Below are 27,989 nucleotides of genomic sequence, written 5' to 3' on the forward strand. Positions count from 1 at the left end.
TACAGTGTGTCAGTAAGTAGAACTTTACGATATAGATATACATGGCATAGAATGTAAATACTTAAGTCTGTGAAGAACCGTAGGTGCCGGCCGGCGGTCGGTAGTCCGGGGGCAGACCCATCACCTGTTTTTTGGTGAAGGCATACTTCCTCACTCCGATGTTTTTATTGGTATTCTCTCGGCGACAACCATCACTGAAAGCGCACATTATCATAACCAAGTTTAGTGACACGGTCATACTTCATTTTAGTAAAAAAGATATTTAAATATATATAACTCAAAGGTGACTGACATAGTGATCTATCAATGCACAGCAAAGATATCTAAATATATATAACTCAAAGGTGACTGACATAGTGATCTATCAATGCACAGCCCAAACCACTGGACGGATCGGGCTGAAATTTGGCATGCAGGTAGATGTTATGACATAGGCATCATTCCACCCCTAGGAGGATAAATTAACGCGTGCGAAGCCGCGGGCAAAAGCTAGTTATTATTATATAATACAAACCTCCGCATAATACTGAGAGCTTTCTGCATTTCATGTTCAGCGAGGTGATACTCAGTAGCTAAGATAGAACACTGTTCCAACGTCACCGACATTCCTGTACGGTCTTTGGCACTCTTGCACGACGTGAACCTTATACCTGGGAAATCAATGGAAAATACCACATTTGAAATAGTTATTTTAATGTTTTCTTATGTTGTAACCAAGAAAACTTTTGAATACATATTGTACGCGGGGAAAAGAGGATTGTTAGTAATGTGGGCTGAAGACCCCATTGGTAGTGATGTACCATGTCAGATCTTCCCAAAATTCCTGGTAAATTTGTCACACTAGACTAACTGATCCGCCCTGCGATTTATGTGCGAATACTATACCAAGCAGTTTATTCCCGGCTTCGATTCCTTATAGCCTATAGTGTATCATTTTGAAATATACACTGCATATTCTGTTTTACATAAAATCATAAACAAAAATATATTCTGAAAGTATTATATGGTACATCTAAGTATAAAACTTATTTATAATTAATTAAACTTTTGAAACATGACACAATAACAAACTTATTTCACATTGTAAGACACACATTTCTTATGTCACATATTATAAAAAGATGTCATACCATTCATAAGCCTGGTCGCCAGTGCTGATAAATGTAATACTTCTATATTTTTGGGCACTTTCTTGTGTACAGCTATCCTTAAATTTTCTATAACCTCTTCGAGTGGCTTTGTTCTTGGAGAAGCTGCAGACAACCAAAATATACAGTCAGTATCAATTCGTTATCTCTACCAATCAGCAACTCGGTACAAGAACGAGAATACACTTGTATAGGCCAAAGTAATAACAGTGTAGCAATTTGAAATAGATATATAAAAATAGCTGGAAACATTTTTATACAAAATACATATACAATGGTATATAATATAACATGTATGGTAATGGTATTAATATTATTCAGCTTAAACTTATCTTATTAATATTATAAACGCGCAAGTTTATGAGTATATATGTTTCGTTACTCTTTCACGCAAAAATTACTGAGCGGATTTTGATGAAACTTTACAGTAATATAGCTTATACATCAGAATAAGACATAGCCCATAAATTTCATGTAGGTGAAACCGCTGGCATAGCTAGTATAAATATAATTGGTAACATAGGAAATGCATGGATATAACAAAATACCGTGTAATCTGGAATTCGTGTGTTAATTGTATTTTAAATAAGCAATTGGAATTGCAATCAAGCTTATCAGTTTGATTACCGCGATACGGTTACCGCTTACCGCCCAATTTTTTTTTTCGGACTACTCTAATGGTGTTGGCTGCAGCTGGCCTATACAGCTTCACCGGACGTTAGGGGGCGAGTGCAGATGGCACTCCAAACCCGCGGAAGGACTTATGAAGCGGCTGAAGGCCAACTCCTGTCTGACGGATACGAGTTTAGTCTGAGGACGCCATTTGGGGTTCGAACCTCGGCTCAGGCCGTCGTAATATCGATCCCCGTTTGAATTGGACGGGGGATCGATCGGAGGGGCCTTACGATCAAGTGCAAAAAGTAAGCGGCAACCGTCGCCTACTTAAATTAAGAGCACTACGGCCATCACGTTATGTGACCTGTGATACCGCTCAACCGTTACAATTCCGGATGATGAAGATATCATGCGTCTTATCCTTTAAATACACTGCCTGATCGCACCCTAAAACGAAACACAACTTACAAATAAAGCTGGTTGGTGGTGAAATAAGTAAAATTGAGGTACCCGTGAACGCAAGTTTTGATATTCTCTGGGGAATAAAGTATTATAATTGAAGCATTGCCGAAGCTACAAAATTTGCTGTGACACCCACTGTACAGCAGTTGAAAGACAAGCAAAAGGTAGTGGAAATGCGGTTTATTAAAAAATCAACAATAACTTTGAACAATTCACAGAGCGCGTCCCAAGCTAATCAGTGGGCTAATTATGTAACACGATATGAAATTGTTTCTGTTGAAGTTGTGATGCAATATGAAATCATTTCAATTTAAAAAATGCGATCAAGTAAGGTCGAATGACCGCAACATAAATCATTTCTATCGATAAAACACTACTATGAAGTTGCAGCGGAATATTGTTAATCCGACCAATTTAAAAAGTCAGTACATTAGATAGCTTATACCTTTAGAGGGATACATTTTAATTTATTGGGTTGTTACACTAGTTGGTTGATTTGAAACAATTTTTATTGCGTTCAAAAATTACAAAATATACTGCAGCGTTCACTTGTTCTTTTATTTTAATTTTATTAATAGACATTTAATAAAATAAAATAAAGAAAGTCTATTCTATTCTAATGAAAAAATAAGGTTAATAATTTTGAATATAAAAGCATATTTTATACAAACTATTTATAATCATTAATAATATTAATCTAACCTACAAATTAAATTTTCTTTTCTGCTATAGATACCTAGGTAAGTACGTAGGTATCCATATAAATTAAAAATGATATGGGCACATCTTTTTAAATTTGTACATAATTGTAAAAACTTTAAACAAATAAATTTATTTACTTTAAACAAATCACAGAGCATCATAAACGTTGTATTCCGTTCAGAGAGCACCGTATTCATTGAAATAGTTTTTTAATTATATTAATATCATAATCAACCCTAATTTTATATTAAACATTTACTCTAGTTAATACAACATTCTATGTGATTTGGGACGAAAATAAAATATCGAATTGGCAACACTGATGTCGTGTTGTGAGTCGTAAAAAACCGTTTCAATTCCACGCTGTCATTTCGGCAAAATAGCGATTACGTGACGTTGCAACGAGGTTACTAAATCGACATTCGATAGAAATAATTTTTATCGATATGTAAAGTTGCGTTTACGTTGCAATGCTATTTGACAGCGTCAAATGGCGTCTATATGATCGCATTATTGACAGATGACGTCATTTTCACTACGTTACATACGAAAATCGTTGCGAACGAAGTTACATAATTAGCCCACAGAGCTTGTGTTATGGGTAGTAAATAAGTAACATAAATACTTAAAATACATTTTTTTTGTAAATACATGATATTTATACAGAATACATTGGAACTTATGTGTAAAAATGTTTTCATTGTACGAGGAATTGAAAACGCGACCATTTGAAGTATGGTAGTGTCTTAAGTCGCTAGACTGCCGTGAACATATAATTAATTTGTTAATATATGAACAATGATTCACCTCTAGCAGCATGATCAGGTGGGAACAATTTGCTGTACTTATGGTAGTACTTGTTCAGCCTATCGAAGTTGTCACTGTTGGAGTGGTACTGCGGCGTAGTCTCGCCGAGCGCTTCTGCCAGCGTCGCCTTTTCATTAATACCGATGTTGAAGAAAACGGCCGTTATGGTGAATGACAGATGCTGGAATCATTGAACATTTACATTATGTTTTAATTTATTACAGCAGAATGTTAGTATCCTAAGCTACCTACAGCCATGAGCACTCGCAACACCGGTGGCATTGCTAGTGGGTTGTTTTAAGCCTTTTAAGAAGGAATAAGTTCTTTCCTAACGTTTTATCGTATCGGTTCGGAAATATCATTGCTGAAGGTTACTACACCATCGTTACTGAATCCGTTATTGTAACTTAATTTTGTCATTTTGCTGACATAACTGCGCATCTATTACGTACTATTCAATCCTAAAATATATTTTTTACTTTTAGACAATTAACGAGTAGCATCTCTTCAGTTTCAATGTAAAATCGTTGTAAACATTGGGATTTGATAAATTTTATATAGAGATAACAACTGACCTCTTTAGATATAAATTTAGAGTATAGCGAATCCGACACGGGGAGATGAACTGTTAGCGCTCCTCTGGTGCCGCTCACTTGAGGTATCGCAGTACTACTGTAAAATATTATTACAATTACATTATTTACATTTATTAAAAAACTTCAGGTGATAAGCGTAAGATATTTTATTTGTATAGCGAAAGAAAGAAAGTGTGTTCCTGTATCAAAGCGTCAAAATACCTAGACAATAAGAAAATCAAATGTAATAAAGAATATTTATGAGACTATATCCAATAAATTTCGTAGGGCAGGAGGGAATTGTTAGCCATTGCCCGCAATGTACTATGTGAGGACTCCACGTTCTTCTTGTCAAAGGTCATCCTTGACAATAATCGTGATTAATTTCAAGTGAACTCGTACGACCGGCGAACTGACTTGACTACCTCATTCTCATATCAATTTCCACTATATTCTTAACTAATAAATGATTATTAATTTAATTTGATTAGAATATTAATAAATAATTAATAAAATAGTAGTAATAAAATCAATTGCATAAGGAATCGCCAAAATAGTTCAATTTAGCGAAACTATTTTACAACATAATCATAAATAGACAAATTGACAATCTTCATTTATTTGGACATAAACAAAACTAACCGATTGTATAACTCACCTATGCCCAACTTTAGTTAGCGTAAACACGACAGTCTGTAAATCCTCCACAGCCACTACCATGTCACCCCACATGGCCTTCTCAGTTGAATACAGGCTGAGTAGGCCCTCGAACCCACACAAAGGGCCCAGCCCCGTGCTGAGCAGCTTGACTATCACGTCACCTGGTACTGAACACAACCAGCATAGCAGGCCAGTAGTTGCCGTTGTTAACTAAATTAATAAAACAAATAACAAAAACTTAGAACATGTCATACAGCGACATAAAGTGCTGAACGTAGCAGAGTTTATATTATCTGTACCGAACAATTAATTAAAACATTTAAATACATGTTTTTAACGTAATATTTAACATTGGTCTAGGCATTTAATATATTAAATACCTAGAAATTATTACGTTTAATAGAAATGCTTGAATAGTGCGCGAAGCGACTTCTGAGAATCGGAAGTAAAACAGTGTTGTAAATTATTAGACCAACGAGGTCATCAAAACATTACGTGAATTTAGTAATTAGGTGTAATATTTCAGTAACACAGGTATAGTAATACTCGTTGGGTAAGCACTATAGATATAGTAAGCATAACTGGGCACCGTTAATCAAATAGTTACTTCGTTAATCCGCTAAAAAAAAAGTTAGCTTCGTTAAACGTTAAAGCGTTACATTCCAGAAGAATTAACGCAAGTTAACGTTAATCATTAATCCCTTAATAAGTGTAAAATTGCATTTTTATATCGCTACGTTAGTGAATTTATAAAAACTGCTGGTTTAGGTCCTGGAAGTTAAAAAGTTAGAAACAAAACAAAATACATGTATAACTCAAATGAGTAAATTAATCATCGGGCTTAAGGTGCATATTCTCCATTATTTGCTTTCAGACGAGAACTTCAACATGTTAATGTTCAAATGTTGAAGTTTTTTTTAATGGATAACAATGGAATGGTGTTCCCGCCTGCGCTAGCTTTACGCTGTCGGGGGGCACCAGTGGAGGATGATAAGATGAACATGAAGTCAGATCAGTTAGCCCAAATTCACCGGGAATTTATCACGATGGTTTAAAAGTTAATCTGTTACTCAAAATGTTAACTTCGTTAATTAACGGATTAACGAGTTAATGCCCAGCTATGGTAGTAAGTAATTATAACATATTTGATCTTATGAAAGCAGTAAGATTAGAATAAATCTTTTGAATAGTAATCAATTATATTTTAAGCTTCCGCTGATTCCGAAAGCTGTCTCATAAGAAGAACGAGCAGGATATTACGTGTTGCTCTTTTATATAATTGTTGTCACTACATATTATTTAGTCGAAATGTGTACGAAATACGAAGTACTAACTACCACTAATTTTATTAGGGTCAAAATATAAAACAAGAAAATATTTAAACAATATTTTTCATTCATTCATAACAAAGTACTTTACACCGTAAACGTATGTTTTTGTCTATAATAATAAACTTGTTTTAATAGACAATACTGTCGGATTTATTTTCCAAAATATATTTATTTATTATTTTTTATACCACAATAGTGGCAAACAAACATACGACTTGTCTAATGATAAACGGTAACCCTAGTTATAGACGCCTGAAACACCAAGGGTGTGGAGGTGCGATTTGTCGACACGTAAGAAACGGAACCCTCCTTGAATATCCCCTAATCAATTGTTTAAATTCATAAAATATATTTACCGCTTGCGAAAAGCACGTATCTCTTCTAGTCTGCAATGCTGCACGCTCCTTCGCCCAGCTAGGCGCCTCATATCTAAATTATAATGAAACGTTTTTTAAATAACACACAACACCATACGATTAATTATACTAGTTAATATGATATATGTACATATTTATAAGTAAAACTAAATAGAGACTTATCTCTGCCTCTCTTAAAACCTCAATTATAAGTTTTAAACGGAGACATTATCTTTTTTTTATTGTATTATATCTGCCTTCTAGACTAGCTATCTAGCGCGATATTATTTTATACTAGATGAAAACGCGGCTTCGCTCGGGTGAAATGTGGGTAGATATTTCTGTAGTCATCGGTTCTCAAAGAATATTAAAGGTAAGCAGAGCATATATTCGCAAAGCTTCGCTCATTTTGTTTAATAAATATAGTAAATAAAAAGAACAAAAGTTTACGCGGGGCGACAGGGACACTAAGTAGCTTAGGAATGTTTGTAAGTGCCATACTTGGTTATAGTTTGTTTTTTAATCCCGGAGACTAAATTGACAGATTTAAATATAAAATTTTCAAATAATGTTACCACCTGTAGCGGGGTAGTGGTGTACCTGCGATACCGATTTGTTTAATCAGAAACTTTTATTTTAACAAATTAGTTTAAAGTTTAAAATGACGTTTTCATAACAAAATTTTATAATTTACGTACAGCATAAAAATATATGTTTGTCGTTTCCGTACAAATAGTAATTACAATATTAATCTACAAACCAAAATTTTTTTTCTTACAATCAGCTAAATAATTTAAATAGGTGTTCCTTTCATAATATATGACACTATGAAAAGGTCATTTGTTTTATAAAAAAGGCAGTTAGTCCTTATTTTTGTGTAAAATAAGAAAATCTATATTGATACAAAATATTTATTAATACCTGTACTTTATTAATTTTGTGTTAATGCTTTTTCAATAAACACCCACTCATTATTTCTGTATAACCTATAAAAATGGGTAAATAATATTAATTTCCGATAGTGACACAACCTTATTTAAAAAATGCAAATACCTGGCAACACATGTGTAATAATAAAATATGAAGAAATTTTGATTGTTACTATATTTTTTTTAATAAGTTCGTCAGAACAGAGAAATAACATTTGACATTTATTATTATTTGACATTGGACATTGACTTTAATTTTTGTAATTTATATTGTAAATCTTTAAGTTGGGCTAAAATGGACTTGTATCCAGAGCCGTAAAACAAATTAATAAAAAAAAATACAAATATGCCTCGCAATCGGCTAATTTAATGAAAAAACACATAACTATGTACTCTTTTGTCATACAAAAGTGTCAAAAACAATATTTTCGCGAAACGTCAACGACTGAAGGAAAGTTATTAATTTTGTTATGATTCACTCAATGTTTCCGACAAGACGTTAGTCCGGCAGTCACATGAAAAGATGGCGAATGCGGTTTGTTTGTCAGTATCATTAGAATTTAACGAAATACTCCATAATCCGAATTTTGCGGATATATGTTGTCGACTCGAAATCAATATTTTTTTATGTTTTGTTATTCATATAAGGTTTCGATAGAGTCTACCGTACCCCTTGACGAAATTATTAATATAGATTATTTTTAACAGTAAATAGTCCAAAAACTCTTTAATTTTATTAGCAACAATAACTTTGAAATTATTGATATACTTTTGGCAAATTATTGGGAAAGGTCCTTCGTTTAAAAATATGTACAGAAAGTCCACTTAAAAGACTTGGCTCAAAGTTATTTATGTGGAGTTTGAGTTGAATGGTCATATGTGTGCGGACATCGCCGTCTTCTGCCGCTAAGTAACTTGTTTTATAAGTTATTATATCTATAATGAAAAATAACAAAATGACAAGGTGCGGAATGACACCTTATCATACCCGTGCAGTAATGGATGTAGGATACCGTGGACCTGTACATGTGGATGCGACGATGACTACTAATCAGCAGGTGGGCTATTAGCTTGTTTGCCAGTTACGTAATAATTTATTTTTAATCTCCATGTACCTGAGCCGAAGCGCCGCGTGCGATACCCGTAGCCACCTAACAACCTCGCCCGTACTACATTTCAATGACTCCATGTGAGACTTCAATTGTTCTAGAAAGTCTTCTGATATAGGTGCTGTGAAATATAATTGTCACATTTTTAAACAAATACTATCCTGCATAGTGTAATTTAAGGCGAAATAGTTAATTAAATGAAATTAATTACAATCTTAGTAATATAGATATAAATTTAATTAATACATTTAAAATTTTAAGCATTGCTCATACATTGGTATATGAGTAGTACTTATAAATTTACATTTAAATGCAATCATGCACGATTATCCACCAAAAGAGGATCCAAGGAGAATGTAAGATTAAATTATGATAATTAATTAATTAAATTTAAATTAAGTTTCTGATGTTGTCAAAGACTAATCAATTAAACTTTATAATCACGGATTTCGCCAATAATACACTGTAATCTACTCTCAATTTGACCACAGACTTTAACAATAAACAATAGAGTATACATCCGCGTGTAATATTGTTTAAATGATTTAATGTATTTTTAATCATAATTAACAAACAAATATTAGGATTCTCCACTCTTCACCTCCATTCCTCCTGCTCTATATAGATTACAAGTGTGCGAAATATGTATCAAACTCCTCCGTCCACGCAATTTACGTAAAAATTGGTACAAAGTTTTTGCTTCAAGTATATATATATTAATATATAGTTAATATTGTAAATAATATATAGTTAAATATTGTAATTAGTTAGATATAAAAGCCATCTACTAGCCATCGTATTTATAGACCGAACTAAGATGTACGTGGCGCAATTGCATTTGTTTCTCACATCTATTACCAGATGGCGTTAATTACAAAATATTATAGAAACACTTGTCTCACTTTCGCTATACTTGGAGTGGTGTAATAATAGGTCTAGGGGATTCTTACTTCTATCTATTTAGAATAGTCTAGAAGTTTGTAAATGGATTTTATATAATTGTCTAACCAACACATAAAATAGCATCTTCATACTGTATTTAACAAATTTATATAGTACTTTAACATGTCTATTTAGTAAAACTTCCCACGGGACGTGTCTGGAAGTATTGTTGATTGATTTATAATGACCCCTTGCTCTTTTCCGATTATATATGAACTTTATGATTACCCCTGTAGAATTTAAATTGCTATGCATTATGCAATAGAATTACCATCTCGATCACAAAGAGCGGTGGCGACCCCCGTAGCCACATATGTGAGTGCCTCCTCCACGTTGCTGCCCACACCACGTAAATATGCCAAGTGATTCTCCCGAACCGCCGGGTCCAACGCCGTGAACGGAATAGATTCTCTTCTATGCTCTACGCCCTGGAAATAATAAAGTAATAAACTTTACTACCCCAATTAAGCTAAGACTGATATAAATAGCCGTCCTCTAATAATTGGGGGTAAAGAAGTCTTTTTTTTAATTGATGATAATGGAATGTTGCACCTGACTGCGTTAACGGTTTACACTGGCAAGGCACCATTGAAGGATAATAAGATGAGCATGAGGTCAGGTCAGTTCGCCCATCGTGACAAATTACAAGGAACTTATCACGATGGTTTCCAGGGGGAACCATCTGAATCGGGGAACCCTCTGGAAATCTGATTTATTCTTGCTGAATCCGTCAAAATGGCTTGTCTGACAGAACCCTATTCTCAACAGTTTCCTCGCCAGCATATACCATTAGCGTAGAAGGGTGCACCATTCCATTATCTTTTTTTTTTTACGTAACTGGAATGGCACAAAACCTGACTGCCCAGATTACTGGTAACCGTTGTCTGACTGACTGACCACTTATGTGTTGCCATTTCAAAGACACTACTTAGGCTTTCCTAATCTGCACCAAACAACCAAAACACAGTTTACAAAGCAAACAGCGTGCCGGCTGAAATAGGTAAGACTGAGGTTTATTACACAAGTTTGGTAAGACTTCATACAATCATATAAATCATTCAGTAATTGAAGCAACTACTAGACCTGGAGCTCATCACTTAACGTTTCAGTAACAGTGGGTGGAAATAATCAAAAATGTACATTTCAAAAAACAGTTCTCATGTATATACTGTAATATTACATACTTTAAAAATATATAGATAACAAAATAAACTAAGGAGTTTGTGGTATTATAAAAAGTTAGATTATCTTTAATAATTCTTAAAATTTTGTTATTAAAGTATTTACTTTAATAACAAAATTTTATTTATATTTAAATTTCAAAATTATATTTAAATTTTAACATTAAGCGTCTACAAAAAAACCTTTAATTTTATATAAATCAAAAGTTTGTAAATAATATAATATTATTTTTATAAAACAACACAAACAGTGTATAGTCAGATTTACATGTTTTTTATGTATGATAATGGAATGGTGCACCCGCCTGCGCTAACAGTTTACGCTAGCGGGGCACCAGAGGAGAATGATAAGATGAGCATGAGGTCAGGTCAGTTAGCCCATTGTGACAAATTCACCAAGAATTTATTACAATGGTTTCCAGGGGGAATCACGTGGAGGTCAACCTGACAAGGTACATTGCTAGCAATAAGATTATCAATCCACATTGTTAACAATCCCCCTTCCCCCCCAGATTTACATGTTAATATCGTCCGTATACGACCATTATCACACAATGTGAAATCGAATAAGCTAACATGGCCTAAAAGAAATCATGTACATCGATATATTGAGCGTGCACTGCTATAACTAACATACGTACAACACAGTCACGAATATGCACTATTTATAAGTACGAATTTGCACTATTTATAATATCAAATCAAGCAAAAACATTAACCATATATTAGCAAATAATAAATAGTAGAAATATAATTGTATTCGGCTACGGCATGTTACAATAAAGGCAAGAAATGCAGGAAAGTCGCTAGAAGCAAACTTCGAATTGTGTTTATGTCTTTTAAAATAACTAAGACGCACAAGGGTTAGTGCTAGGCTCATTAGAGTAATTACAAAATAATATTTCATTGGAAAGTTTTATCACACTACGAAAAAGTGTGTGGTCGCTGATTTAAAGATTATAATGTTCGCAAAATACCTACTCACTTCGAAAACGCGCAATGCGATAATATTAAATATTTATATTTGATTTTAATTGCGACGCTTTTTATAATGAATTAATGCAAACTTTTAAGGAATGTTTATATAATAAAGACTGGAATTTCAAATTCATATTATTCTTAAGATGAAACGCGCAAGCGTAATTACATTTATAGTTCAGTGATTTTATTATGAGAACTAAATACAGGTGGTTATAAAAATAAGCACGCACGCACAGCATGTTAGAACAGAATCAATATTTGGAGCGAGGTGGACTTTATAAAGAGCGATAGGCGTAGATATCTCAGTTTAATCTATTTCGCCGTAGCTTGTAAGATGTTTCGGTTGAAAGGAGAGAGAAGGCAGTACAATAGCAGGATAAGAGGCATGACATCATAGCCAAGTAACAACGAATGAGTGGCACCATGGGCGTCACTTGATAACGTGATGTCCGTACTGTAGCTGTTCATAGCTGACGGTTACCACATCAGGTAGCCCGCTAGATTGTTAGACATTGAGATTTTTTATGTATATTTCAAAAGAAAAAGTCTTTTCATCGCAATTCACTTAAATAGTTAGTGACAATTATTAACAATTCGAAATGGTAAAGTAAAATATAACTTGAAGCATAATATAATAAAAATCTGCAATAGTGTAGCAGTCGCAATATACTTAAATACGACCAGCACTGAACTGTATCACGATTATAGTATAATACATCGTCGCTTGTCAAAATTAAGAATGAAGTAATTTTCTATTTTATATCAAAGATAGCACATGCATAAATGAAAAGGAAATAAATACAACTTATCAATAAATTATTACTAAAGTTTCGTAATATGTTAAAACAGTGAAAAGCAATAATTATAACAAAAATTGTACAATAAACTAACATAGAAGCATACTTCATGCGTGAAAAATATCATATACATATTAATAAAAATGCCAAAAATTCGTTTTTAAAATGCAAGTTATTTTAATCTCCCATTTTCAACACCTCCGCAAAGCTTCGACGTGTGAAAATAATTAATTAAGATGTAGTAGCAAGGAATGCGCTTTTTAACACCAATTAAACAGCTCTCATTAACCTGGATCGCGGTTGCAAAATAATCCTAAATAAAATGTAAGACAAGACACACATTTCAATAAAATGAGGACATGGCTATATTAAATATGTGATGACGTCCAATTAGTGTATTTATATAAACCTAGCTGATACCGACTTCGTCTCAATTTGAGATAAAAAATTGTCTACATTCTCTGATACAATATCTTCAAATTAAATTTCATTGAGATCTGTATAGCCGTCAAAAGATAACAAGATACACTTTAGAATTTATAACATTACTATGGATAATTATCAACTGTATGGAAGACTATAAAATAATTCACGTTTTAAAATCTCATGCATACCACATTAATATTTATAAAATAGTTGTCATAACTGAATATGTAACGACACACAGCCAAAACTACCAAATATAGAAAGCTCAACATATGCATGTTTGTCTTGTAATATAAGCAATAGGTAAGAAGTTTGTAAATTTTAACTAAACAACAAAGTACATGCAAAGCCGCTAGTATATGATATATAAATAAAGTTTATTCGCAGAAACATGGGTTTTACAGTCAACTGTAATATGTTTAAATAATCAAAGCTGTATGAGTCAAATATGTAATAAAAAACGCAATTGCTCCAATAGCAACAATGGTCACTGCAACACATAATTTAATATGTATTATTTAATATTACGAATTAATTTAGCGTACAACTAAAATTAATTGAAAAGCAATTTAAGGGCGCAACTCTCTTTAGGATAAATCATCAATTCACTCGCCAAGCCGCGCAGCTTGGTACAGCGTTTTCTTTCTCGTGCATTGGTATACTTTACCTTATTTCTATAGTCGCTTTTCTTAATGACTTTCCTGACTATAATAATAATAACTTTTTATTGCGCACAGACAAACAAAGAACAATAAAATATAATAATACAAATAAAATATAAATAAAATATACATATATATATAGTTATATATATTATTACTTAGTTATATATATAGTTATACAAAAGACGGTCTTATCGCTAACAGCAATTTCTTACAGACAACCTGGTATTGACAGATACTATTTACATAGAGAAGGTTGAAGGCACACAGTAGACAATATATTTCTAATACACATATAGATAAACATACATTTTATAAGTATAAATAAATAAACTTACACACTAATACATATTATATACATACATAGACTACATATGGGATGAGAACAAAAGGAAAATTTAATTATAATTCAGTTACAGAGAGAGATAATGAGATTTTAGTGAATAGTGAAATATAGTGATTGTGCTGATCGAATGGAAAATCGCAAGGAGTTCCAGAGGCAAATAATAGCTTGTACAGTGAAAGAATCGGTATAATAATTAGAAGAACGAAATGGGAAGGTTAAACAGAGGCTTCGTGTGCTACGCAATTCAGAACCCGGATTTTTGGTCTGGAACTGGAAGTTATTTTTCAAGTATTCAGGAGTATGACTATGTACAAAATCTGAAATGGTAGCAGAGTCCCACGGCTGCTACTAATTGTCAAATGACCTATAAAGTTAATTACCATACCAATAATATTTAAAAAAACTAAGAACACTATTTGAGGACTGTAAACGAAATCAAATTTTAATGGAACTAATTTCGATTCTGTATGTATTGTGTGGATGTTTATTTAAAAATTATATCGTTTTACGCATAAAGGTATTGTAGCCTGAGGAACAATAATAATAATAATACATGATATTCTCTTCATGCTGTATGAGGTTTTCATAAACCTATACATAAAATTTCAAATAATTTAAGTATCGAAAATACAAGAAATACCTTAATAATATAATAATTTATTTTGCGTTTGCAGTTTGTTAATAAATTTATTCAAATTTTGTTTTGTATTTTTGGACTCAAATATATAAAATAATTTACCATTACATTCCAATGTAACAAAAAACACTAAGTATTGTAAAGTTGATATTATTCTTTATAATTAATTCAAATGTTCTGGTAAATAATTTCGATCTTTGAAGCAAAGAGTTCATGAATCAAGAAGAAAAATTACATTATATTATGTGAAACATTTTATAACTATGTACAATTCGAATTTCGACGTTATTCAGAAGCCTTCTTCATGGTAAGAATAATTGTAGCAAATGTAAGTGTAAAATGAGCATAAGTTTTAAAAATAATATTATTGAAAATTTTGAAATATTTACCTTCTTTCTGTCAGTACCATTGAGACTGTTCATTAGACTTCTATAAGAAACTTGCTCCAAAGATGTTGAGCACTTGAAATCATTCCTTAGACTTCCATGCCTCACTTTGTTATTATCAAACGAGCGGCTCTGTGTATCATTGAGACGGGGCTTTGCTGGTGATCGCACTGATCTGAACGAGAGATTCAAACTGCTGCGCTCCTTCTTTTCGGTTTTAAAATAATTATTATGGAAATGTAGTTCGGTCACATCTATTCTAGGATCTCTGTGGGTACAATTAGGGCATATATTGGGTACGCTGGAAGAGAGGGTAGGGAAATCTACAGTGGGTGAAGTCTCTTTGGAGGATGAACTGGATGAGGCGTCGATGGTATCACAATCTGAACTCATTGCATCAAACATCGTTAGCTGTTCAGTCAAACGCAAAATCGTCGACAATGCCTGAAACAATGTGCACATAATCAATAATCAGTTGCTATATTCAGAGAAAATATCTAGTTAATGTTATAATATTCATATTTTTTACTCTGGGGAAATTTATGATACTCTCAAACTCACTCAAACGTGCGCATGTCCATCAATATATTCAAATACTTCTAAAAAGAAGAAGAAAAGAGTTGTGAGTTAGCTGCTTATTATTAGGCGTCCTATATGAATAATCTATATAAATAACTATGATCATGCGTACGCATCATATTAGTAACATTTACCTGATTATTATCAACGTCATCATTGTAGTTATTATCGGGCCATCCGATGAATGACAACGATTCCTCTACCGAAGTCGGCTCCCATAGCGCGAGCAAGCTCTTTACTTTACTCTTAACACCTTTATAAAGAAACTTAGATAAATAATTATGCTCACAAATAAATAAGTAACCCTAGACAATTAACACAGCGCCATCGAGTCCCATGGAAAGCAGAGCTCGTGTTATGGGTACTAGACAACAACAATATAAATACTTAAATATTTTTTTATAAATACATACCTAAAGCAATACATATATATATATCGATATAAATACATCGAAAACACCCAGACCCATACAAACAACCATACTTACGAATACAAATGTCTGTACCGTGCCAGGAATTGAACCCTCGACCATCGGAAGAAAAGCGGTGTACTAAACCACCGGGGTCGTAAAAATAAAACAATATTCTACATATTGTAGTACTAAAAGATATTATATAACAAATATGGTACGCAGTAAAGACGTAAAAGTATTTCACAAACTTCATATAACATTTGCATACTTTTTTATTCCAGTCCAGTTCCAGTTGTATACATATATGTAACTATCATATTCAAATACCAGCTCAGGTTATTTACCACAACAATACGTATATAATACGTATGCATCTTATCATATTCAGATAGGCAGTCGGGTTATTTAGAATTACAAGATATTTAAATATAACTCACCGTCAAGAACGGCATGTGCATCTGTTGGCTGCTTGGCCAGTAACAACATCACAATCCTGTCGAGATCGTTGTCCAACTGCTCACGGAGCCTCCTCACGGCTACCACGTTGTCATACTCCGCCTGTATCTTATTTGTGGCGGAGTTCCACTCAGCCTTCGTGCTATTCACGTCTTTCACTTGCTGTACTAATCTGATGATGAACAAATACGACCGTTCATGTTATCAGTATTAATATATTTGTTATTTAATTGCATGATTGATGCCCAGTGATTATTCCGGCTAATCTCTGAAATAGCTGGACCAATTTTGACGGGACTTTTACTTATGTAATAGCGCGAAATTTAGACTACTTTTATTTTAGAAAAATTGAGTTAAACTCTACGCGGACCAAGTCGCGGGTACAGCTAGGTAATAACATCGCTGGACAATTCACACAGTGCCATCTAATCTCACGGTAAGCAGAACTTGTTATGGGTACTAGACAACTCATTTAAATACATAGATTAGATAAATACATACAAAATATAAATAGAAAACACCCAGACTGATACAAATAATCACATTCATGAATACAGATGTTTGCATCTTTTTATAGTAATGCTTACGTTATTAAGCCTCGGCTCCTTTGAGCTTTGTGAGTATGGGCAGCGAACGCGCCAGCCGTGATGATGTCGTGGAAGCCAGTCTTGTTCAATGTATCATTATGCACCCACATCCGTTGAAGGTGTAAGTTTATTGGAGCAAATTCCAAACTCGCTTCATCTGTGATTGATAATTATATATAATCGTTAACAACATCATAATTCGAATCCATCCATTATATATGTACATCCCAGTAGTCCCAGATGTCGCTTATTTTCTGATGAATAAAATGTGCATGATTGACTAGTGCTATTACTATTATATTTTATCGAATTATGTTGGAAATTATAAACACCAAATGAATATGTGATACGTTTGAAAGTGACAGACTGCATATATGTCTGTACTATATACACAGTTTAGTCTTGTAATCTATGAAGTTGTCTCTGTAATTAATCTATACATTATAAAGGAGTTTTTGGTAATGCTAGAAATGGAAGTGTTGTCTATTACTTAAGTTCATATCTGGGTGATGTATTGTGTGTCTAATTGCAATGATAATCACTATAGTAAAATATAATTATTGTGTATATTAATTAACTATTAAAAATTTGGTTTTATTTTGCAGAAATACATTTTATTTCAGTGTGAGACCACAAATATTCAGAGCGAATACTGAACCACCGTTACTGGAATCGTTTTTTTTTAATGCATGATAAGGGAATGGTGCATCCGTTAAGGGATTATGCTGGCGAAACATCTGTGGAGGGTGATAAAAAGAGCATGTGGCCAGGTCAGTCAGCCCATTGTGACAATACACCAGAAATTTATCACGTGGGGAACCATCGTAAAGGTCACCCTGTTAATCCTCATTAATAACAATTCTCTTCCCCCTACTGGAAACGTTACGACCTTATATGACCGTATATTGGTGATAAAATTCTTAAATCTATTAAAATATAATTAATTAATTACCTTTCCTGCTACTGGGTTTGAAGTAGGCGCAGTCTACTTGCTGCATGCAAAGCTTGGAGTGACAGTAATGCTTGAGCAGCGCCATATGGACGCTGACCAGCTCCAGCTGCCGGGTCTGCCACTGTGCGCACATCTCGCCGACTGATAATAACTCCTCAAACAGTTCCTTTTCTCTTTGTATATATATGTCTCTGTATGATCATAAATATTATGTTTACAATGTCTTCAATCAAATATTACAACTTAGTATTCTTTATGTCTTAATAAAACCTTTTTAATTAATTGTATAATCAATTGTATTACACACTATTCCCATTTTCTCCGTGACAATTGACACCGCCATCTAGTCCCAAGCTAAGCAGAGCTTATGTTATCGGTACTAGACAACTGATATAAATATTCAAATGTATTTTTTAGTACATACATAATATATTCAGAAAACACAAAGACAAAAACTAACAGCATACTTATTGATACAAATGTTTGCACCATGTAAGAAATCGAACCCGCGACGAGTCAAAGCGGAGTACGAAATCGCTAGGCCACCGAGGCCTATAAATGCACTGATTAAATTATTAGTTCAAAATTTTCCATAGTTTCAATCAGTGGCACTCAATGAGGAAGTAGCCATTATTATTGCTAAAAGTTGCATATAGATGGCGTGATTGGTATCGATGGAATTCTTCATAGTTTTGCAAACGTTTTAAAAAACAAAACTGTGTTTTCAAAAATGTTTAATCAATTTTTAAAAAGTTATATATACATGTTAAAATGAAATAATGCGTTTAGAAAAGTAATTTTCATATATTTACTCATTTTGTTATTTTCCAGTACTTAATTACACTTTAATCAGTGCTAATATGGGGCTCAATGTTTTCAAAATGCTTTCATAGATGGCATTGTCGTCATTTGTATCGGCCTAATTAAATGTCTTTTTTATATTTTCCAATAATAAGCACTTAATATATTATTATTGTAAATTAAACATATAAAAAATTTTTAAGTAAATTAAAAATAGCCGAACAAGCAAGTAATACTATTTCCAATAATACTTATGTATGAAGTGTTGTCATATTAAAAATAAATACATGTATTATCGATTTTTTTGAATAATCGATAACAGGATTTTATTACAGCGCATTATTCGATGATGCTTTTAATGAGTCGTTGTGAACAGTAAATTTTCATTATTATGCATTATAGCAGTGTTCCGTTTCAAAGAACGGAATATAGTAGTACATTATTAGTGTCGTTGGTTATTTACATTTGTACTGAATAATCGATTACATAATAATTTAAAATATCGAGTACGAATCGTAGCTGTCTTCAAGTACTGGCAACTGGTAAGATTAAAATAGTAATAGTAATAAAAAAAAGAGAGAAATCGACCCTAACTCGAATACCATAAAGTTGATTTTCCTTTCTCATTAATATATCATAGCAGTTTGTTTTTAACTTGCGTATGACTCTGTGGTATGATGTTTAACGTGTATTGTTATTGTACGGTGCATACATTTCAAAAATTATATTTTAATGTAGGTACATACATTTCATACATGTCAAAAATTATCTTTTAATGTAGGTACACACATTTCTTTCATACATTTCATACATGTCAAAAATTATCTTTTAATGTAGGTACATACATTTCTTTCATACATTTCATACATTTCAAAAATGAACTTTTTATGTAGGTACATACATTTCTTTCATACATCTCATACATTTAAAAAATTGTATTTTAATGTAGGTACATACATTTCTTTCATACATTTCATACATGTCAAAAATTATCTTTTAATGTAGGTACATACATTTCTTTCATACATTTCATACATTTCAAAAATGAACTTTTAATGTAGGTACATACATTTCTTTCATACATTTCATACATGTCAAAAATTATCTTTTAATGTAGGTACATACATTTCGTACATTTCAAAAAGTATCTTTTAATGTAGGTACATAACACCCCATGCCAGACCCCTTGTATTTGGAAGAAACTTAAAAATAATGCCAAAAATATTAGATGAATATATTTTTAATACGAATATTGTTTTATTTTTGTTCATCAACTTTATCCCTCACTAACAATACTAGTAGTAGTACATAACCTGGTTTATACCGCTAAAGATATTGAAAGATATACGAGTAATTCAGAATGTTATCAAGTTCAAAATAAGCACACATTACTTGCTTAGATAACAGAGTAATTATACTCGTAATAAAAACATTTGTAACACCCATATGTATACTACGTATGTATAGTAAGTACTTACCCTGCGGCGCCGTGAGACTCGTCTACCTCATCTACTAAGCAATAGGAGCGCGCCTCTCGTGTTTCCAGAAAGTTCGCGACTAACGGACGATATAGTAGTAAGGCAATGAGTGTCCCAGTGACATCATTATAATATTTTCTCGTTAAATTTTATTGTAATATACACAATTTCGCACTAAATAACGTGTTACCCCGTTACACATTTCTAATAATGAAAAACCTAGACCAACCCTGTTCACTTAATATTACAAGATCTGACTTTAAAAATTACGATATCATCATATAGCCTTTCATTTCCCCTTTCAATACTTTTTCGCATTAAAAAGTAGCCTTTCTCAGGGTCTACATTATCTGTCTACCAAATTTCAATTAAATCAGTTCAGTAGTTTTGGCGTGAAAGCGAGACAAACAGACAGACTGAGTTACTTTAGCATTTATAATATTTGTAAGAATATCGATATTAAAAATAGGGGTTGGTGAAAGACGGGTGAAAATTTAGGCATGTATGTATTTTCAATGTAACATTATAAATAAATAAAAAATTGTCCATAATACAAAAAAATATTTTTTCGGGGTAGGCCACCCCTATGACTTAGGGGTATAAAAAATAGATAACAACCCTACCTCAGACCTGGCAAGTATACATATCAAATTTCATCAAAATGTGGGAGAAATATGGCAACTGACACTGTGATACAAAATTTATATATAAGATATAGCGGAATTCTCATTAGGGAAAAGAGGGGTACATCGTAGAATACATGAGGTATATACCAGTAAATTAATTGTAGCTAAAACCAGTCTCTTACACATAACGATTGAAATAAAAAATCATATAGCCCGATTTTGATACGTACGAGTATAAAAGTATCAAAATCGGGCTATACGTATAGCGCAGACGCGTTACAACATATCAAAAAAATAGGCATGGAATGTAAAATAAACCATAACATAATAGGTATATACATTGGCACATAAGCCATATCTGCAGAGTGTCGGCTAACGCTATTATACCTACACATTTACATTGAATCTTGAATCGTCCCTAATGAGGTACACGATACAGTTACCTACATATCTATTATATATATATCTTTGCAAAACAGATGTCATGTAGACTGAATTGACTGCCATCTATTCTCATGCTTTGTTACTAAGCACCCACTAGTAATCCGAACTGCTTCAAATCTAGCGACATCTAGCGGCTACGGTGGCGAAATAAAATAGCCCGAAGAATAGCCCGAGTTAGGAAGGAACCATTTTCTTGTATGGGATGGGGTATCTGTATGTAATATTATGTTATCTGTGGTTTCAATAATATTATTGTAACTACAATACCTAACTAGGTAAACACTCATATGCCTACAATATTGTAACAATGTAGTAATCACAAAAGATAACTGTGTACGACGTACCTTTTTAGACTTTTATTATATTTTTTTATATTTACATTAAAAATATCTTTATCCTTTGTTCTATTCTCATTGTCACTTTTGAAATATTTGTCTTTTACCGTCATCACATATATGTAATTTATTATAATTAAGAGAAACATCTTAGTTTCTCTTAATATAAAATTATTAATCAATTACATATAGTTCTTAAGTTTAGTTGTTAAAAATAACAATATTGTAAAAGGTACTTACAGCAGTTGCATTGGTATCTGATAACATAGTTTAGGTTCTGCCATGATTTCGTGCACCGTTATATCACCGCCTAGACCGGAATGAAATCTGTACGTTACTTGGTGACTGTTTACAAAGTTCTGCTTCAATAAGCTCCCATAGGATGGGAACTTCAATTTCAGACCTAATCTGGGCGGCAGCGATTGCGACCTTCTATGACATAACACTTTCTGTGGTATGTCTATACAGTTTTTATCGTTCGTATGACTAGGACTCATTCCTATGTATGAGGGTTCAAGACTCCAACCATTTATGGTTACAAAACCGACTGGGCGATTTTCTCGTGTCTGTAATGCCACACGCAGTCTTTGTGCCTCCTGTGGAATATATTGCATTTAAATTATATTGGATAAAATAATGAAATAAAAGAAAATTTCAATACACATCTATAGTAGTAGTACCTTTATTTATATATTTTTTTGTGATCATCCATTATGTTGTGTAATTAATGAATAAAGAATTTATTTTTAGTAAATACAACTATGTTTATGCAATTATATTTATTTAATAATAATTTAAAACAATAATTATAAAAAGTGACGTTTTATTCGCGATAATCTAATTTTAACATGGTACAATTATCAGTAGAAGGTAATACATTGAGTTCATAAAATAATAAAAGTAATAAGTTCAAAGATAATAGATATTTAAAAATAGAATTGTGTACACCCTTCTTACAAAACCTTATTACAAAGTCATGTTTTTCGGAAAACAGAGAAACAATGGTATATCTATTTACAGATTCTTAAAAAACTAAAGAAACTAAAATTACCTGTATTGTGCTAAGCTGAAGAGCGGCGAACCCCATGGGCAGAGCGGTTTCCGAGACCAATTCCTTAACATCGTACACGATTATCCGTACAAGAGCATCACCCGTGAGTCCGTCGCTTGCACGGAACAAAATAGTTTTCGAGAAACAAGGGTTGCTACATGTCTATAAATAAAAAAAAATTGTAATGTACAATACCTTATGCACATATTCTACTAAGCCAATAAGTAACTTACGGAATCAATTCGTTTTACAGATACACAGTGAATACTACAAAATAAAAAACAGATACAGTTACCATTACCACGAATTTCTTATGGTTGAATCACCTTACTACTTATATTCAAGACAAAGGGTCAATGTACTCTTATAAAAATGTATAATCGAGATATTGTGTAATAATATTTAGGAAATAGCAACATTCACCTAGAATTACTATAATAATAATGGATAATAATATCTCAGAACAATTCACACTACGCCATCTAATCCCTATTTAAGCAGAGCTTCTATCATGAGTACTGGATAACTGATAAATACATTTAGATACATTTTTTTGTGAATACATATATAGTAAATTAAGTAAATACCCAGACATGTTATCTGTCTGGGTATTTACTTAATCTTTCTCTCTTTCTGTATTAATAACGTGCGAGGAATTGAACCCGCGACCACCAATAGCATAGTGGTGTCGTAAACCAGAAGACCACCAAGACCTCTAAATTTAGATTAATACAATTTATGATTTACACTCTTTATCTACTATTGCTGTTGTAATAGCAGCTAGTTTTATATTTATATCTTTACATAGTATAAAACATCGTCGCCTCTATCTGTTCGCTGATATCATTTAAAATTACGTAAAGGATTTTAGTGCAGTTTTCAGCAATAGATAGCGTGGTTCACGAGGTAGGTTGATATGTATAATACATGAGTATTATAGTACAGAACACGACGACATATTCAAAGATTGCATATGCATCCGTGCGAAACAGGGGCAAGTAATTTATTATATTTATAACGTATTCTGATATGATGAATATTTGGATACAGAACATTTAGTTGAATAAACAGTTTGACAAATAACATAAACCATAAACCGATGTATAAGTGAATACAATTTATTGACTAAATGTCAATAAATTAAAATATATAACATAGTGAAATATATCATTAATTTGATAATTATAATAAACAACAATATTGTGAAATGTGTGTACAGAGATCATGACATTGTGGGTACTTCATAGACTTTAGGTATATTGTGATATTGTGGTGTGACCTATATACATGAGTACATAATTGTAATTACTGTATGATGACTTGCCGTTCAAATGAGCACCTAACAATGTTTCTGTTGTTTGTATGTAATAGTACAGTCAACTCCATAAATATGTTAGGTGACAGTTTGGTAATATGTTGTTAGCAAACTTATCTATTTGTATCTATTTAAAGTTACCAACTTATTGTAAACAATTTATAAGATGTAGAATACGAATGAAGTAGTTAAGAAATAAGCTAGTGCTTATACTAAAATAGTTTCAATGATATATAAGACAATATTACGTGTATTTCTGTTTATGGAATAATTCCCCAATAGAATTATGACTTTTTGAAACTGAATGTATAAAATAGTTAATATTTGAAATCAATGTATTGCTTTATAAACAACACTCTTCACTGAGGTTGTTTGTTCTATGCACAGTTTGTATTATCAATACACACTATCAGAAATTCTTTTATTTTGTACTATATTAGCGTAAGTATATTTAATTATAATAAAAATAGTGCATAGTATCCAGCAAACAAATAACTTTACTAGTAATCCAACAATATAATTATCATATTTATTTACATTTTCATCTTTTTTACGAAATTGAAATAAGAAACATTTGCATTCATAACTCTGATCGTTTGTACTGGTCTGGGTGCTTTTATGTATATTATTATTGTGTATGAATTTAAATATATAAGCATTTATATCAGTTGTCTAGTACCCATAACACAAGCTCTGCTTACCGTAGAACTAGATGGCGCTCTGTTAATTGTCCAGGGATATTTAATTTAGTTTTTTACTTAAAATTGCAGGACTTTTGTACTCACTTCAACTAGTTCCGTGGCGCCATATTTAACGCAGAGTCCCTTGGGAAACTTTACAAAGATAACTATAAGAGGCGACGGTGCGCGGCCATGTGCGTCGCAAACTAAGTTGTCGCAAGACAGTGCTAGTTCGCATAACGGAACTTCATTCATATCTGTAACATAGTTTTTAATATATATCAGGAACAGATAAATAAAATACTTAATAATCAATAATTACACAGTAAGACGATTTAAAATAAATCTATACTATATTAGTATATTCAATTCAATTCAAATTCAAATATAGTATACAATACTACATTATAAAGAGATACATATGTAGCTACAAAACTCTGTAATTAGATGCAATTAAAAGATAGAATGGTATTTATTGGCCCTAAAACTAAAACTACCAAGTCACTGGATGGAAGGCTGATCAGCTAGTTGTGTATATTTAACAAAATTCTCATTGGAATTCATTTCATACATAAATAATACAAATCTTTCACTATCAAGTTAGTAAAATGATTGTCTAGAGATGCAATGTAATTTTTTTTGTACTTTTTATTGCACAAGAAATAGTTTTAATATTATTAAATTAAGTGTTTAATTATAATGGAGCTTCACTTAAATTCCAACTATTTTAGTTGGAATTTAAGTGAAAATAAATAGTATTGTTACAAATTAAATAACATACTTGTAGAAAAATAGTTCACAAAGACATAACAATTAATAATTTCTTTGAGAATTGAATAATTTATAATTCAGGTTATTTTAAAATTGTCACTTACCTATTACAATACCCTTTTGTAAGCGATAGTTGACTATATCGACAATAGGTCTGATCTTATTCAGTCTTTCTTTCAGATCTGCTACCTGCATTTTCATATTTTCATATGATACCAACTGCATGGCCTTCAGCCATAGGGTCCGCTCTGATTCGTGGAATGTCGCCATTTTGTAGCATACACCATTCTCCCATACTGCAAACATATTTTATAACTTAACACGCCTCAGCCAGGTTTGTATGTTGTGGTTTAATATTATGGAAACCAATATAATCAAATCAAATCAAAATCATTTATTAATATAGGACTTTTAAGCCGCTTGTAAACATATATTTTTCGTGTCAATATTTCCCTACCATCCACTTCTCTATAGAGACACAATTGAGAAGAACTGGATAGAAACTCAACTTTCTTTTTTTTTTAAAAGCCAGCTATTTACAAATTGTACTTATGTAGGTGTCTAACATTAAGTGAAAATCCTGTGCATGAACTACTATTACTATTCACATTTGTTGGTTAAAAACCACCTATCAACATAAGAATCTTTAAAATATCAAATAGGTATTTATTGTCACAATCATAATCATCTAATTATAGCCACTCTCTTCTAGAAACAAGTTATGTTAATACAGTAATATTTCAAGGTTGAGTTCATTTTAAATAAACAATATCCTGTCATTGCTTTGTATGAAAATGAAACAAACTTGACATTATTGTGAAATATTTATATAAAATATTTTACCTCTTAAATCTTGTATTACCTCACTCATGTCTAAAAATCATTTATATAGCCATGCAGAGGTTACAGGAGAATTGTAAACTGAGTTGGAGTCAATTGCATTGGGCTACAAGAACTTAGTTCTTGAAATTGACTTGAGTATTCAAATGAATAGAATAAAAATTAAAATATTTGAAATAAATTGGAAGTCAGTCATTTTAGTGGTTAACACTGTGATACCAAGAAAAGATAAGAAGTAATTCTTATTCAAATAACCGGAAAGTTGGATTAATAAACAGAAAGTGTTGACTTAAGATATGTGATTATGTTATGTTTCTGAACACTATAACAGAAAATACTGCTTACATAGTTGCTGCTATAACACTAGTTACTAGTAGAGTTTGTTATTGTTTACTACAATAATTATAAAATAGTAACAACTCTCATCACCAAAAAACAAAAGCAGCATTTTCTATTACAGTAAACACAAAAGAATAAATGATGACATTTGTTGTAGAAATCTGTAACATTGCACATACCAATTTGAAATGGCCAATGACCATTCTCATCTTGTGGTAGCAATTTTACTTGGTGATTCCCTAAAACAATTACTCCCATAGGTTCATTCCATGACTCTGGTCCCTTTAAGTAGAACAACAGGTTTCCTCTTAAACGAAACCATCTCACAGAACATCCTGCAATAATGTATTGTAAATTTTTAAGTATTGTAATAGATGTTAACATACATTTTGCTACAGTGATATGTTACTGTCTGTTTCGGTAACTCACTGTTGTTTATGCATTCTGCATGAAAGTGGCATACAGTTTCATGCAAATTTACAAACAATTTATTTATTTTAAATTTGATATTTATTACTCTTTATTGTATATTATATAAATAAAAATACATATCAAATCAATATACATAATATATAGGTACAAAATGATCCTTTGGCTTAAGCAATCTCTTCCAGACAACCTTTGGATAGAGGACAACAGAAAGTGGTAGGTGGCTATAGATAGAAAAAGTATTATAGTATATATAACAATAAAAACTTTCTTATAGAAATAATTTATCACACAAGTAACTCAATAATAAGGTGCTAATTGTATAATTGGATTCCCAATCATTCCCTTAGCTTAAACACTGGCAGACCTCTTAGGAGAGCATTAGATGGAAAGAACATAAACTCAGGTCCACTTTAGCAAATTCAACAAGAAATACATTTTGTTTTTCTTCCTTTAAAAAAAAATGTATTTCTTTATTCTTCCCTTGGAGGTCCAAGCCCCTAATTATGGAAATCAATCTGAAATGGTCCATCCATACATGAAGCACCCAATAATCCCAGGCACCCCTTCCCATTTCTTAAGCGCATAAATATCATGATTAAATATAGGTTGATGTCTTTTAATAATGAGTATAATAGTCATAAAGTAGGTAACGTATGTAAATAGTAAGGTATGATGAAGAATAACTTTTGCTTAAAAACGACGTGTACTGAGATTACTGACCTTCAGATCTTCGAAAGAATCCATCCTGACGCTCCTTCAAAACTAATACACCCTCGCGATCAAATTTATTAGATGTCTGAGATGCTAACGCAACTAACTCTTGCTTATTGTATCTCAT

At 32.2% G+C, this 27,989-nt stretch overlaps 1 protein-coding gene across 1 annotated transcript; it reads right to left on the reverse strand.

Annotated features, from left to right (window-relative positions):
- Nucleotides 1-61: 61 nt before the first annotated feature.
- LOC131849275 (inositol polyphosphate-4-phosphatase type I A-like) lies at nucleotides 62-27,989 on the reverse strand. The gene is made up of 20 exons (XM_059199311.1): nucleotides 27,872-27,989; nucleotides 26,899-27,054; nucleotides 25,645-25,836; nucleotides 24,875-25,026; nucleotides 22,775-22,936; nucleotides 21,964-22,319; nucleotides 18,040-18,230; nucleotides 17,088-17,244; nucleotides 16,482-16,672; nucleotides 15,766-15,884; nucleotides 15,056-15,496; nucleotides 9,908-10,064; nucleotides 8,701-8,815; nucleotides 6,657-6,729; nucleotides 4,968-5,179; nucleotides 4,310-4,406; nucleotides 3,735-3,915; nucleotides 1,131-1,253; nucleotides 515-650; nucleotides 62-194 (listed from the first exon to the last, which is right to left on the reverse strand). Exons 1-20 carry the CDS (start codon nucleotides 27,987-27,989, stop codon nucleotides 62-64), a joined length of 3,462 nt encoding a protein of 1,153 aa, XP_059055294.1.

The sequence above is a fragment of the Achroia grisella genome, unplaced genomic scaffold, assembly GCF_030625045.1.
Source record: "Achroia grisella isolate CSIRO2021 unplaced genomic scaffold, CSIRO_AGI_Agris_v1 utg640, whole genome shotgun sequence".
Lineage (NCBI taxonomy): Eukaryota > Metazoa > Arthropoda > Insecta > Lepidoptera > Pyralidae > Achroia > Achroia grisella.

What these genes read in the sequence shown, in the direction of transcription:
- LOC131849275 (XM_059199311.1), bottom strand. Translation starts at nt 27,989, where the DNA reads ATGAGATACAATAAGCAAGAGTTAGTTGCGTTAGCATCTCAGACATCT. An exon ending in ATGACGTTGATAATAATCAG is followed by an intron (nt 15,497 to 15,765) that starts GTAAATGTTACT and finishes ACATTGTTTCAG; the next exon opens with GCATTGTCGACGATTTTGCG. An exon ending in ACCTGATCATGCTGCTAGAG is followed by an intron (nt 1,254 to 3,734) that starts GTGAATCATTGT and finishes GGTTGTCTGCAG; the next exon opens with CTTCTCCAAGAACAAAGCCA.